Consider the following 12,897-nt stretch of genomic DNA (forward strand, 5'->3'; position numbering starts at 1 on the left):
TTGTGTTAACAAAACTCGGAAAAGACAAGGTCGAAGCCATTGAGTACACAATTTAGAAAGAAGAGAAATGAAGAAGAGGAGAAACGAGCCAAGGATAGGTATGGAGCTATGTCGTCCCTTTATGTATGCCATATTATGGAATGCATGTGATAAAATGAACTAACGTTACTTGGTGGCCACAGGCTAACTGCTGTTCATTTGTTTTTTTGACTTAGACTTTCAATTGTGGTGTCTAGTGGTTAGCATGTTGGCCACACAGTCACATTCTGGAGATCGGGAAGATGTCTCCGCTTGGGCATCTCTGTGTGAAGTTTGCATGTTCTCCCCGTGCGTGTGTGGGTTTTCTCATGGTACTCGGTTTCCTCCCACATCCAAAAACATGTTTTTAATTGATGACTCTAAATTTCCCATAGGTATGAATATGAGTGTGAATGGTTGTTTGTCTAAATGTGCTACCAGTTCGGGGTGTACCCCTCGCCCGAAGTCATACCCCCATGACTCTAATTAGGATAAGCGGCATAGAAAATGGATGGAGTTTCAATTGTATAAAGAATATAGTATGCCGTAAATCAAATGCAAATTAAGGGGTAATTCTTGAAATATTTTGAATCAGTTAGTAAAGATGAGGAGCTAGACGAGTTAGTGAAGAAAATATCATATTAATATGACGTTGGTTGGTGTACTCTGGGAAAAATGCCAGCCTTGTATGCTTTTGTTACAAATTATTTTGCAATTTTCCATTTTTTTTTTGTATGTATTATCTATGCTTATGTATACTTACTGTATTACTTTTTTCCCCTGTTGTAGTGCATTTTAAATGTACGACAGTGTATAGTTTTTTAAGTGAAAAAACACACACAATTGTGTTAGTGTTTGTTGTGGTTGAGGGAGGTGTTGGGTTCGGGGGGCTGTATTTGAAGAATTTGTGCAGAAATATGATTTCACATTCTAACTGTGTTATATTTCATATTTTTTTGCTTATTCATTTTCATTCCATCATATTTTGTGTATTTTGTTGTAATTTTTTAAATAAAAAATATTGGTCTTCTGGAAAGAAAATCTAGGGATCTTCAGGGAGGTGTCCGCTCCGGGTGTCATACAAACCAGAACCGCCTCTGTCCATCAGAATGCATTGTTCTGTATTCGTACAGTACGTTTTCCTTTTTTCCAGTTCACGTGACCTTTTAATTGTCCAGTTCCTTGATGTGTTTGACAGCGAGTACTTGGCTTGATGCTGATGATGATATTGCAATGGTGGTCGGAGTATTCTGCATTTTCCTCTGCTTTTTCGGCTATTTGTCAGAAGCTAATTGATGTGGATGTTGTTGTTTGTTCCTATGATGATGAATATTATGCACATTGCAGCTGATTGTAATCTGCTTCTTCATGCTGTTTGTATTACTGGCCTCGTGAGGAAGACGGTGAAATAATGAACATAGGGAGAGAAAATGAAGAGAGGAAAGTTGATTGCAGGTTTTGACACACACACACACGCACACGCACACACAAATCAAAGAGGAAAGAAACCCACACAAACTCTCAGAGCAATATCGTCTGTTCCGTGCTGAGCCAACAGATTTGTCGTCCTGGGATCAATCAAAATGTCATCATGCTCTCGTAATAGCCTGTGTGTGGTTGTGGGTATTACTCCTTATTTTACATACAGTATGCTGGCCAATTGCTGTACCTAATTTCATTTGCATGTACCGTGTTTAGAATGACAAACAACCTTGACCTTGATATGGTCTTATTTTAGCAGTCAAAGTGTCACACGATGCGATGTATGTGCTTCAGGCCACTTTTTCAGGAGTACTTCAAAGGTTGCTTTGCGTTATTGCATACTAAAAGTGTACACAGTGAGGGTAAACAGTAGTGACTGGCAAATGACTGACAAATTATTGCCACACAGTGGTTGGAAGCGGTATTGTAACTGTGCGTCTCTCAATCGGTGTTGGCGACATTCTTGACATATTTTCGCAAAAACGACTTGTGACAATTCTAGTGACGTTTTCTGGCGTCGTTGAGGGATTTTCTGGTATCGTGAAAGCACGTATTGTTCTGCATTTTGTGTTCGCTGCATTTTGTGTTCTCACTGAGCAGCGGCGGGTGCTGTTGACAGGTCCGCCCCGCCCAAAGGCAGTCATAAGCCATGATGTAGAGCTCTTAGCATTGAAAGTGCAAATAAATCACGCATGCGCAAGCCGCGATGTCGCGGGGGTGGATCTTTGCCCTGTTTCACTCAAGGAAATCTAAACCGCGAATGTTTCTTGATCTTCAGTAAGCTCGGGTAAAAGAAGAGGGTGTTTATATTTTATTGTTGCTACTTTTTATGAGTAAAATTAAGTGGATTATCTTATAATTCTTCGGGTAAATGTAAGTAAATGATAAGCCTACCGTACTGCCTATATTGTGAAGCTTAGTTGCTATTACATATATTCACCAGACGTGTGCTCCTCACAAACCACACCGAGTCACGTTAACGTGAGCCACAGATTAAAAACAGCATAATCTTTACTGGCTGTTCAATTGTGTTAATTTAAAAAAAAAACTCTCAATAGCCAACGTGTGATGGGAGAACTCTGAGAGGTGCTGTGATTTTATTTTGATGAAATGATGGACAATTTAAAATTAACAAACCATGAATCAAGCTTATTTGTAGTTCTAAACGAAATGAAGGTGTTTTTACTCACTTTTTTGTTGTCTCTCCTACGAGGTTATGCTTTTTTCCTACAGCATTTTCCATCATGTGCAAATTAGACGACGATGACGTCATCTAGCGACTTCTAGGACAGCCTTTTCTTACTGAAAAATTGGCACCAGTGCTCTCAACATATCCAGGTGGCGCTCTACTGTTGCAAGGCACTGCTCCATATGATGCACTGCAATATCGGAGCACTTGAATCACTGGAGATCAAATTTAATTAATATTACAACAACAACATTAATAGAGCTTAAAACTTGTCAGTTTTGATTCCATTTGAGCATCAGAGGGCAAAGCACAATGACAATGAATGGCGTAGAATGATACTTCAAGGGGCGGACTTACCATGAAGCAAACACGGGCAATTGCCTAGGTCCCCGAGATTTCCAAGGGTCCCCAAATGTCTCATAAAAAAAAAAAAATCGATTTAAAGTACATATTATTGTTTTAGTCTTAATTCACATGCTTAAAAATATCAAAATGCGTAATCTATCACGATCGTTTCGACCACTCCCCCTCCCTTCTCATGCAATGGAGTATTCCACGTTACTGCCTTGTGCAGATTGATTCGGGAAGACGGGAGCGAATCAAACTAGTTGTTGCAGTTTGGGAAAAATGAAGAAGTTACCCCAATGGAGTGGAGAAGACGAGTAGGAGGGAAAAAAACAGCTTTTATCAAAACTACCGAAGGTGTCAACCTTTTTCACAGCCACAGCAAACGTAGACACACGAGGTCAGCAGCACGGCTTCTGTCACTGCCAGCCAAGGAGGATGCAGTTTTAGAAATGAAGCTGAGTGACGCTTTTCATCACCAAGATGTGAGTACTAAAGCGGTAAACAATATTAAATGTTAATGTTCGTATCAATTACAGGAAAACAACTTGTTAGGTAATCATAGTCTCCCAGGAGGATTTGAAGGATTTTATCTAGCTCAGGAAATAGGAGAATTTTCTTATATTCATGCTTGTTATTAGATGACAAACATTAATATTTAAATGTTTCTTTTGGGGGCCGGGGGCGGGGTATAATCATGGCTATGCAACTACAAAGTATAAGTTATTTCAAAAGCAGGAAAAAATTTTGTAAAAAAAATAAAAAAAAAAGAAGGATGTGACTTCTTACTATATTTCTCCAATGAATTCATAGAAAACAAGCTAGGAAAATATCACTATTGGGCTTGTAGCAATACAATTGCTATGGAAAGCCTGACGCATGTATTTGTCACAATGGCAAAAACGTTAACAAACCACTCAAATGTCACTGTTTATTTTCATTAATATATATATAACATCACAGATGTTTGACATTAGTAGTGTTTTAGAAAAAAAAAACCATCAGAAATGCAGCCCATTTGGTCTGTGGTATACTTTATCCCCCATCAATTTACTATAAAACGATTCATTAAAACGAATTCTAATCTAACATGAAAAAAAGAGTTTTTAAATTTAGTTTTGAGTGGGAACGTTGCACATGTTAGTATAAAATAATCGGTTATACAGGACAATGTTATTTCTTTTTTCATGTGTGCTTATATAAGATTTATCAATAACAAATGCAATCATTGCTGTGTGTATAATTTAACAAGGTACGCTTTCATAAAACAAAATAGATATACAAAAACCCAACAACAACAACAATACACTTTTGTTCCAGACACAACATTCAGGAGTATTGTGAAGGCGTCAAAACACCAAACGTCACTCGACTGGCAAAAAAAACAGTAAAAGTATCAAAAGTACTGTGCAAAAGTCTTAAGCCACCATGAGATGTGTTGTGTTTAACTCTGTCGAGTGCCGACCACCACCATGGGTGTACTTGTGTTATCTGTTAGCGAGCAGTCATGCTACTTCCTAGTGGATGGACCAGACGAGGGTGATTATTGATGATGATACTGTTCCTTGATGCCATACTGACTCAAACTATAATATTCAAAATCCGCACCTTGATACAGTCCCTCACTAATATTTAACTGATCCGTCCCCTCCACAAAGTTTGGTTGAAAATGATTGTTTTACTTTACTTTCTTTCTGTAATCCTGTTTATTGTGTTTTACTGTGTCAAAAGGGAATATTTTCAATCATTTATTTGCATGCTAGAATATAAAACACTTGATGGAATGAATGTCTTTGCATGCTAACTACTTTATACTACAGTGAATCCTTTTCAGCATTCACAAATTTGCAGATTTTTGTTCAAAAACAATTTTTTTTATAGTATTTTAATTTTTTAAATCTGAAAATAGGCCCTTTTTTCCACAGAAAACCCATCTCATTCATAAATCAACAGTAATATATAAATATGTGATAATATTACATAATAATGGGGCCAATGTCATTAAAAATCAAGTATCAGATCTCTGTTTGAGTAATATCACTTGATCAAGCGTTTTCGAACATTCCGCACTACAAAATATGTAGTAAAAGAATTAATAATTTGCGCTGATATCGGTATCGGCTGATATTCAAGGCTGCGACATCAGTATTGGATCGGAGGTGGCAAATTTGTATCGGGACACCACTAATAATACAGGTGAGAGGCATAGAATACATGTACCTCTGTTAGAAAGCCCATCATTTTTACATGCCTGCCTTTATGCTTCACTGAAAATGTCTTTTCCTCAAGCGTTGAGATTTCGCACTTTGTTTGGCGGTCCTCGGTTGCACCATAGCTGTTGTGCTGTGAAGCTGTCGCAGACGCTGCCAGCTTAATCCACCAAATAGACGACAAACTCGACAGTTTGTGGTGAGCAGCTATACGTTTTATACATGAAATGTGTTTAATAAGTGCGTGAGGCATCTTCAGGGAGGGTTTAAACCTGGATTGTGTTGAGAGAAGGGGAGGGCTCTGAAGCTGAATCTAATTTAATAATTACAACAGTCACTTTTATTGCAAATGTTGATCTGAAATTGGAGGTCAACGTCAAGCTAACAGGAGGGTTTGGAGGGGGAAGAGCGAGCCGTGTGTCAAAACCAGACATTTTTATGGGTGTATCAATACATTTTTTGCCATTCGTGGGGGTTCCGTTCTACTGTACACTTGTGGGATAGACTTGTATAACCTCTAATGGAGTTGCTTGTTTGCCTAAGAAATAGTTAACCCATCGGTCACATAGGTCAGACTGGACATCTCACATGCTAGACAGTACACCATATGAGGTTTCGACAAGTGTTGTAGGAACTTTTCAACGAAGGGGAAATACCAGATCCAAAGGATGAGGTCAAGCTGCCCATGGGAACCAAAGCCAAGACAAAAATGGAAGGATTGCTCCTACCTGTTGTCGCTTGGGCAGGACGAGACCAGGGAGTCAGAACGTGAGGGAGTCAGACCTTCTTGCAAATGTCTTGAGAACTGTTGAGATTGTATTTGTAGCATAGCTTCAATGAATCAATACCAGCCCAGCCCAGACAAACATTTGGAGATTCTTGATTAAGACCTAGGCCCATCCAGGATCACCCTCATGATCCTCCCTTCCTTACCTACAGTAAGACTTTTGCACAGTAATTTATGTCTGAATGGGAGTGGGACTGTCTATATGTAAATAATATAATACTATTATGAAGTAGTATTTGAACAATTAGGTAGATCTGCTTCTACTCTGATGGAGAATGTTCACACAAATGTTCATAAAGTTCATAATTGCCCCCCCAGAAGCGTCTTCTTTGAGATAGCCTGGAATAGCAACTGAATTTTGGTTTTATTCTGATGTTTGTTGTAAAAGAGGCAGAATATTAAGTTCTGTAAAATCACTTCAGAGACAAAACTGTACATTTTTTTTCGGAACCAGGACCAATCAGTATCCAACGGTGTACTGAGCTAGCCGTGGTTGCCGTTTTTTCTTGCAGACAGCAGCAAGATGACGCTCTTTCGGGTCATTTTGGTCGATTTTCTACACTGCATGTGCGCACGAGTGTCATCCAGGGATCTGGAGCTGCAGTTGCTCCTCTTCGTCATCCATGTCGCTAGTGGGACCGTCGGGAACATCGGGGCTGAACCGAGCCGATCGCATCTTCCCAAACAACCCAGGACTCAGCTGCTGCCGCCGCAGTCTACAGGGAAGAAACCAATTAAAAGTGAATATTTTGTGTAACGCTTGAACTATGGATGCATTTTTTTCCCTCAAGACCGATAACTGATTTGAACTTACTACTGTATATCTATTATGTTTTACATTTAAATGTAATTGCAGTTTGTGCACACCTTAAGGTTACTGGTGACTCAAACAAAGTTGGATTTGAAAACCTGTACCTGTAGATTTGTCCTTATGAAATATCATGACATTACTACTATTAACAAAACACAAAAAAATAGCAGCGGTTCAGAAGTACAACCTGTGGCTTCTAGGGGTGTTTACGAGCCGACAAAAGCCGGTACCTTCAACGATGGTAATTGGCTGGTTGTCCAGCACCATCATTTCCATGATGAAATGACAGATTGCTTTAGCCCTCGGGTCGTCTCTGGCAAACATTTTTTCACTTTTCAAACGCTGCAGTGATAGGAACAAGCCCCAGGCATTGTAGCAATAATTATCGGTCACTTTAAGGGATAGTTGGGATTTTTTTTGCCATGAAGTTGTATTACATTTCCATCAGCAGTGACTTTTCCCCTACTTGGTCTGGTCAGTTTTTGGTGATGAAGAATGTAGTTCCGGCTAGTTGGTGGGATCACAAATGTAAGGCATTTTGCCTCTCAAAACAATATGTGTTGACTAATACATACGCATCACAAAACTGTTTTTCATGAAAAAGTCAGACCTCACAATTGCTTGGCACAATTTTCTCTCCCTTCATATGACTGCGCGTTTCCACCTGTCAACTGTTGCACACCTTTCCATCAATTGTTTCACAGTGTTACTTGTTTTAAACTCTGGGGTCTCTTTAATTTGCTACCCTTTCGGGTCCCTAAACGACAAAAAAGTCTACTCCCAAAAACTGCTATAAAAACATAACAACTTTTTTGCTTAGATTTTTCACTCAGCTTGAGTTGTAATAAAAATACCAAACAATAAAAAATACCCATTTGATTCACTTATGTCACTATTTTTGCTTACAAAAATACTGTACAAACAAAATGAGTTATTTCCATATAATAAATGTTAGGGGGCTGGGGCTCCATGTCAAAGATCAGGCTTAACTATACATGAGACTAGTTGTAAAACTGATTTTGATGCTTTATTTTTATTGCAGGATCAGATTCCAAGCCATTTCGGTTCCCTAGAGGACAAAAAAGTCAAATTGACTTCCATAATAATCACCATTTTTCAATACATTGTAATCAGACAACATTAACATGCATTTTCTCATTTTTTGCCATGGTTTCATTTTGTTGAAAAATAGTCCAATTTGTCATATTTACTGTTTGGAACAGATTGGACAATTTTCACATTATCTGCGATAGTGTTTCCTACAGGGAAAACCCCCCACTGACTTCCATTATAAGCACAATTTTTCACCCAATTATAATTAGACAATAAAAACATGCATTTTCTACTTTCAGGGTTTCATTTAGTTTTAAATTAGTCCAATTTGTCATATTTACTCTTCAGAATGATAATGGACAATTTTCATTTTGTAGGTGATAAGTGTTTTCTACTGGGCTTTGTGACCGTGGTGGGTTCCAGTGGGGAGCGGGGATTAATGACATAATGGTCTGTGAAACATATTGTCACAAAAGAAAATATCTAAAAACTGGTACAGACTTGTAATTATCCGAGCTGTAACAACAAGAATATGTCTGACTCACCCGATGTATTCCATTGCTTTCCTGTCACAGACATTGCTATTAGGCAACTCTGGCTTCTGCCATATTGGCTAAAAGGTGGGAACCAAAGTGGCAAGGATGAAACAGCTTCATGTGTGTAGTGCACACTTCAGCAAGGATTATTATGTTCCAACACGCTCAGCACAGAGGAAGAAACATGTTTTGAAAACGACGCAAAACACTTGAATTTTTGACCCCACACCCAGAACTCTGCTCACAGGAAGAAGGGGAGTAAGTCACTGTTGATACAACTTAATTTCGAGCCACACCAGCTGGCATCTGTTTGCACAAAACCAAATACAGTAGACGCCCCTACAACGTAAATTATCCGTTCCAAGAACCTTTATGTTATAGGGATTTTATGTTATACGAAGCGTAAAATACATGTAAATAGCCTAATCCGTTCCAAGATCTTCCCAAACTCACCCCTTTGGGCCTTCAAAATATTTAAAGTCCATCAAATATGGTGGGAAAATATAAGAAAACAGCATAAACATAGTAGAGTAACATTCCAATATAAAATAAGGTAAATAAGGTATAATGGTCGATGGGGAACGGCTGTATAGTCTAACAACATCACTTAATTTCATACCACCGTCATGCTTCTGGATCATTTCCTGCTTTGTTTCGATTGACAACTTTTCCCTTTTTTTCTTATCACTTACACTTGGTTTAGGGCCCATGACTACGGTCATTTTAACACAAAGAAAAGTAATGAAGAGATTTCAATGCGTGCAAACTAGTTTAAGGGTGACTAAGATGAGGAAGAGAGCTCACACAAACATGGACGCACTGGATAAGTCAGCCAATGAGATAAGAGCGTAGGCGGTGCCCCGATCATCAGCCAATGAGATGAGAGCGTAGGCGGTGCCCCGATAATCAGCCAATGAGAGCATGAAGCGTCAGAATTGGTGGATAACCTCCTGCTTCCTTTCGATCGAAAACTTTTCCCTTTTTTCTTATCCCTTACACTTCGTTTAAGGTCCATGATTGCGGTAATTTTAACACAAAGAAAAGTAATGAAATTAAGAAGAGATTTCAATGCGTGCAAACTAGTTTAAGGGCGACTAAGATGAGGAAGGGAGCTCACATACATACATGGACGCACTGGATAAGTCAGCCAATGAGATAAGAGCGTAGGCGGTGCCCCGATAATCAACCAATGAGAGCGTGAAGCCAGAAGGCGTCACCAAGTGTACCAAGTGTTAGTCTCTCTGTCGCTTTACTTGACGCTTTACGTTATACGGAATTCCTTACGTAATACGATGCAAAAAATTCACATAAATTCTTTATGTTCAGTGGAATTTACGCCGCCTTAGTGCCGCCTTTATGGGGCTGGGCCCCCACAAGCGGGGCTGTGCCCCCACAAGCTTTGGACATATGTGGAACAAGCGCCCGCACTGATCTCGCCATTGCCTGTGTGTAAAACTAAGTTAGCCTAGTACGATGTCTGTTTTATGTGTTCCATTTCTTGTCCAAGTGTACTTTGCTGTGCAATCAGTGTCTGAGTATTTAGTTTTCTGTTCAGTCTAAAATTTTGAGAAAATTCCGATTTAATTCAAACCCATTTCTTGTTCTTATGAATCAGTGGTCTCCAAAGTTTTTTCTTGTGAGAGCTACTTGTACAAAATGAAAATGGCAGAGAGCTTCTCATATTTGCGACATTTCCATAGCTTATTTGAACCCAAACTGAATATGCTTGTTTTATCAGAACATTAACAAATGTTGGTATCCACAACTCACGTCTTGCTAGTGTTCTGACATTAAACTGAAAACCTGAATGAAAAACAGGCTTGCGGGCACCTCATGTAGTTATGGGGGGCTACATAGTGCCCATGGGCACCGTGTTGGTGATCCCTGTTATAAATAATTGAACAGATGTGTTGATTATTCCATGGCAGAAAATTAATGCTACCAATATATCATTCAGAGCCTGAAATGAATATGACATTCATGCCTATAATGAGTGTGTGTGTTTGTTTTCGTCTTACCTGGACTGTAAATGTTCCAATTGTACTTGCAGATTTTCGGTCTGCTCAACCTGTTCATCCAAAGACCTTTGCAGTTTTCTTGCCAGGTTATGGGACTCATCCAGCTACACAAACACACACACACACACACACACACACACACACACACACACACACACACACACACACAGAGCATAAGGCCATGTCCATACAAACACAGCTATTTTCAAAGACACGTTTTCCTAAGGCCCTATTCTCAGGCCATTGAATCGATCGCAACTGGACTGTTCAGGTTGTCTTTTCGTTTCGCCTCTCATGGGAGCAGGCCTCATCAGTTCATGCTAAAAGACTAGGTGGGAAGTTTGCCCCACTAGTCAGACTAGATAGGACATCTCTAGTAGGACCCTATGATTTCCATGTTAACGGAATATTGGCCAATAAAAATGGAGTCTACTATTAAATGCAGAGTTTTGCGGAAACGGACATAGAGTGAATGAAATGCTGCTATCGTAAGGAGAAGGAATGTTTTTGTCGGGAAATATTTCCTCAGCGGATGGCTCATTCGTGGCAGCATCTGCTCACAAACACTAATCCGCCCCCTCCATAACTAAACATGTCAAAGCAGCCACCTGAAACACCAGATAAGTTAGTGAAAAAACTTGAACTCCTCCACTTGGGGCAAGAGCTCATCCTTGACCCGCAGATGGCACTCCTCCCTTTTCTAGGTGACAACCGTGGATTCGGACTTGGGGGTGCTGAGTCTCATCCCGGCTGCTTCACACTCGACTGCGAACTGATCCAGTGAGAGCTAAAGCTCACGGTCCGATGAAGCCAGCAGGACCACATCATCTACAAATCGCAGAGCCCAATCCTGCAGCTACCAAATTGGATCCCCTCAACACCCTGGCTGCGCTTAGACATTCTGTCCATAGCCGTTATGAACAGAACAGATGACAAAGGGCGTCCCTGGTGGAGTCTAACCCTCAACTGAAACGAGTCCTGACTTATTACTGGAAATGCGGACCAAGCTCTGACACCGGTTGAATCAGGCGGTCTAATTCCTAATACTCCCCGAGCACCCCCCATGTCAGTTCCACTTACACATATTCAGCTTCTCATTTACTTTGGGTGCAATGTTTTTTAAGGGGTTTTAGCTTAAAAATCCTGTGGTTAAAGTCACTTCATGTTCAGGATCAAACAGAAAATCACAAACCTTCTGATCTTACCTCATCTTCTGCCTGTCCTAATTCTTTTTTTAGTTCTTCCACTCGCAGGCGTAGCTTTTTGACTTCTGCCTCATGGCTCTCCACCCGTCTGTTGGCATGGGCGAGCTCTGCTGTCTTCTCCTGGAACTGCTTCTTCAGCTTTGCATGAATGTGGCGAAGGTCAGCCAGCTCCTGTGCACACAAACCCAGGAAGAAGAGAGTCTAATTAGACAAGATCCTCTGTCTCCTTTCTGAGAAAATAAACTCAGTGGTTACTCAGTCAATCAGTCATTTAGTATAAACCTCATCAATTAATTGTCTGTGGAAAGACACTAATATTATTTGATCATACTGACACAATTACTTGGACTAGCAGGACTATTCAATCTTTACATTAGGCAGCATTATTATTTTAGCTGTAAATGTGTCATACAGTGCTGTGTGTGCTTGCGTTACTGGATGCTACAAGTGTGAGAATAGAATAGAGTTTTACAGCTTTTTACTGAATAAGACACCCAGAATGTGCATGAATAAATACTGTACAACATCAACTGTGAACTATAAAACCTTGAACATCAAGTGTATGTGAATGTTCCTCCTTGTTTACATCCCAGACGACATGCTGTCCTCCAACAAGGAAAAATACAGAAAAAAATGCGACAACACGGTGAAACATGAAAGCAAGAAAAAATATACACTTTTCTGCAGAACTTTGTCTTAGAGAAGTTGCTTCTCTGTCCCTCTCTGTCACATGGGCTCAGTCTCTGTAAACAGACCCCCACTCTGCTTTTTATCAAAGCCTCATCTTCCAGGAGCTGCTGTGATGTAGTCCATATGAATACCGTAATGACCGTTTATCACTGGAAAGTACAGGTGCAACAATTAATCAATGAATCGGTGATTAATCGATTATCCAATTAGCCAACGACTATTCTTGTATTCCATTAATTGCTTTGTGATTTAAAAAATGTAAATATCCTCTGATTTCAGCTTCTCAAATGTGAATTTTTTTTAAATTTCCTTAGTCATCCATGAAAGCAGACCTACTACCTTTGTGTTTTAGGCAAAACAAGATATCCACACACATAACTGATATGTTACGGACCAAACCAATAACTGTTTGTGTTTGGTTCATATTGATTAGGTCCGTCTAGATCCCAACCGATTATTCGATTAATCGAAACAATCAGCTTCAGGATTAATTGACTAAAGCTATTTTCACACTGCAGGTCAATTCCAATTTTTGCGACTCAGGCCTCATTCG

General features: G+C 39.7%; 1 protein-coding gene across 3 annotated transcripts in view; it reads right to left on the reverse strand.

Annotated features, from left to right (window-relative positions):
* Positions 1-3,938: 3,938 nt before the first annotated feature.
* ccdc102a (coiled-coil domain containing 102A) overlaps positions 3,939-12,897 on the reverse strand; it is a 33,360-nt gene continuing 24,401 nt past the window's right edge. For 2 of the 3 annotated variants that reach the window (XM_054771583.1, XM_054771582.1), the window contains exons 8-10: positions 11,655-11,825; positions 10,450-10,553; positions 3,939-6,747 (exon numbers count right to left, since the gene is read on the reverse strand). In XM_054771583.1, the coding sequence (XP_054627558.1) occupies positions 6,612-6,747; positions 10,450-10,553; positions 11,655-11,825 (411 nt within the window). In that variant the 3' untranslated portion in view covers positions 3,939-6,611. The other variant, XM_054771584.1, reaches the window with a different exon arrangement.

Source organism: Dunckerocampus dactyliophorus, chromosome 3 (assembly GCF_027744805.1).
Source record: "Dunckerocampus dactyliophorus isolate RoL2022-P2 chromosome 3, RoL_Ddac_1.1, whole genome shotgun sequence".
In the NCBI taxonomy this organism is placed as follows: Eukaryota; Metazoa; Chordata; class Actinopteri; order Syngnathiformes; family Syngnathidae; genus Dunckerocampus; species Dunckerocampus dactyliophorus.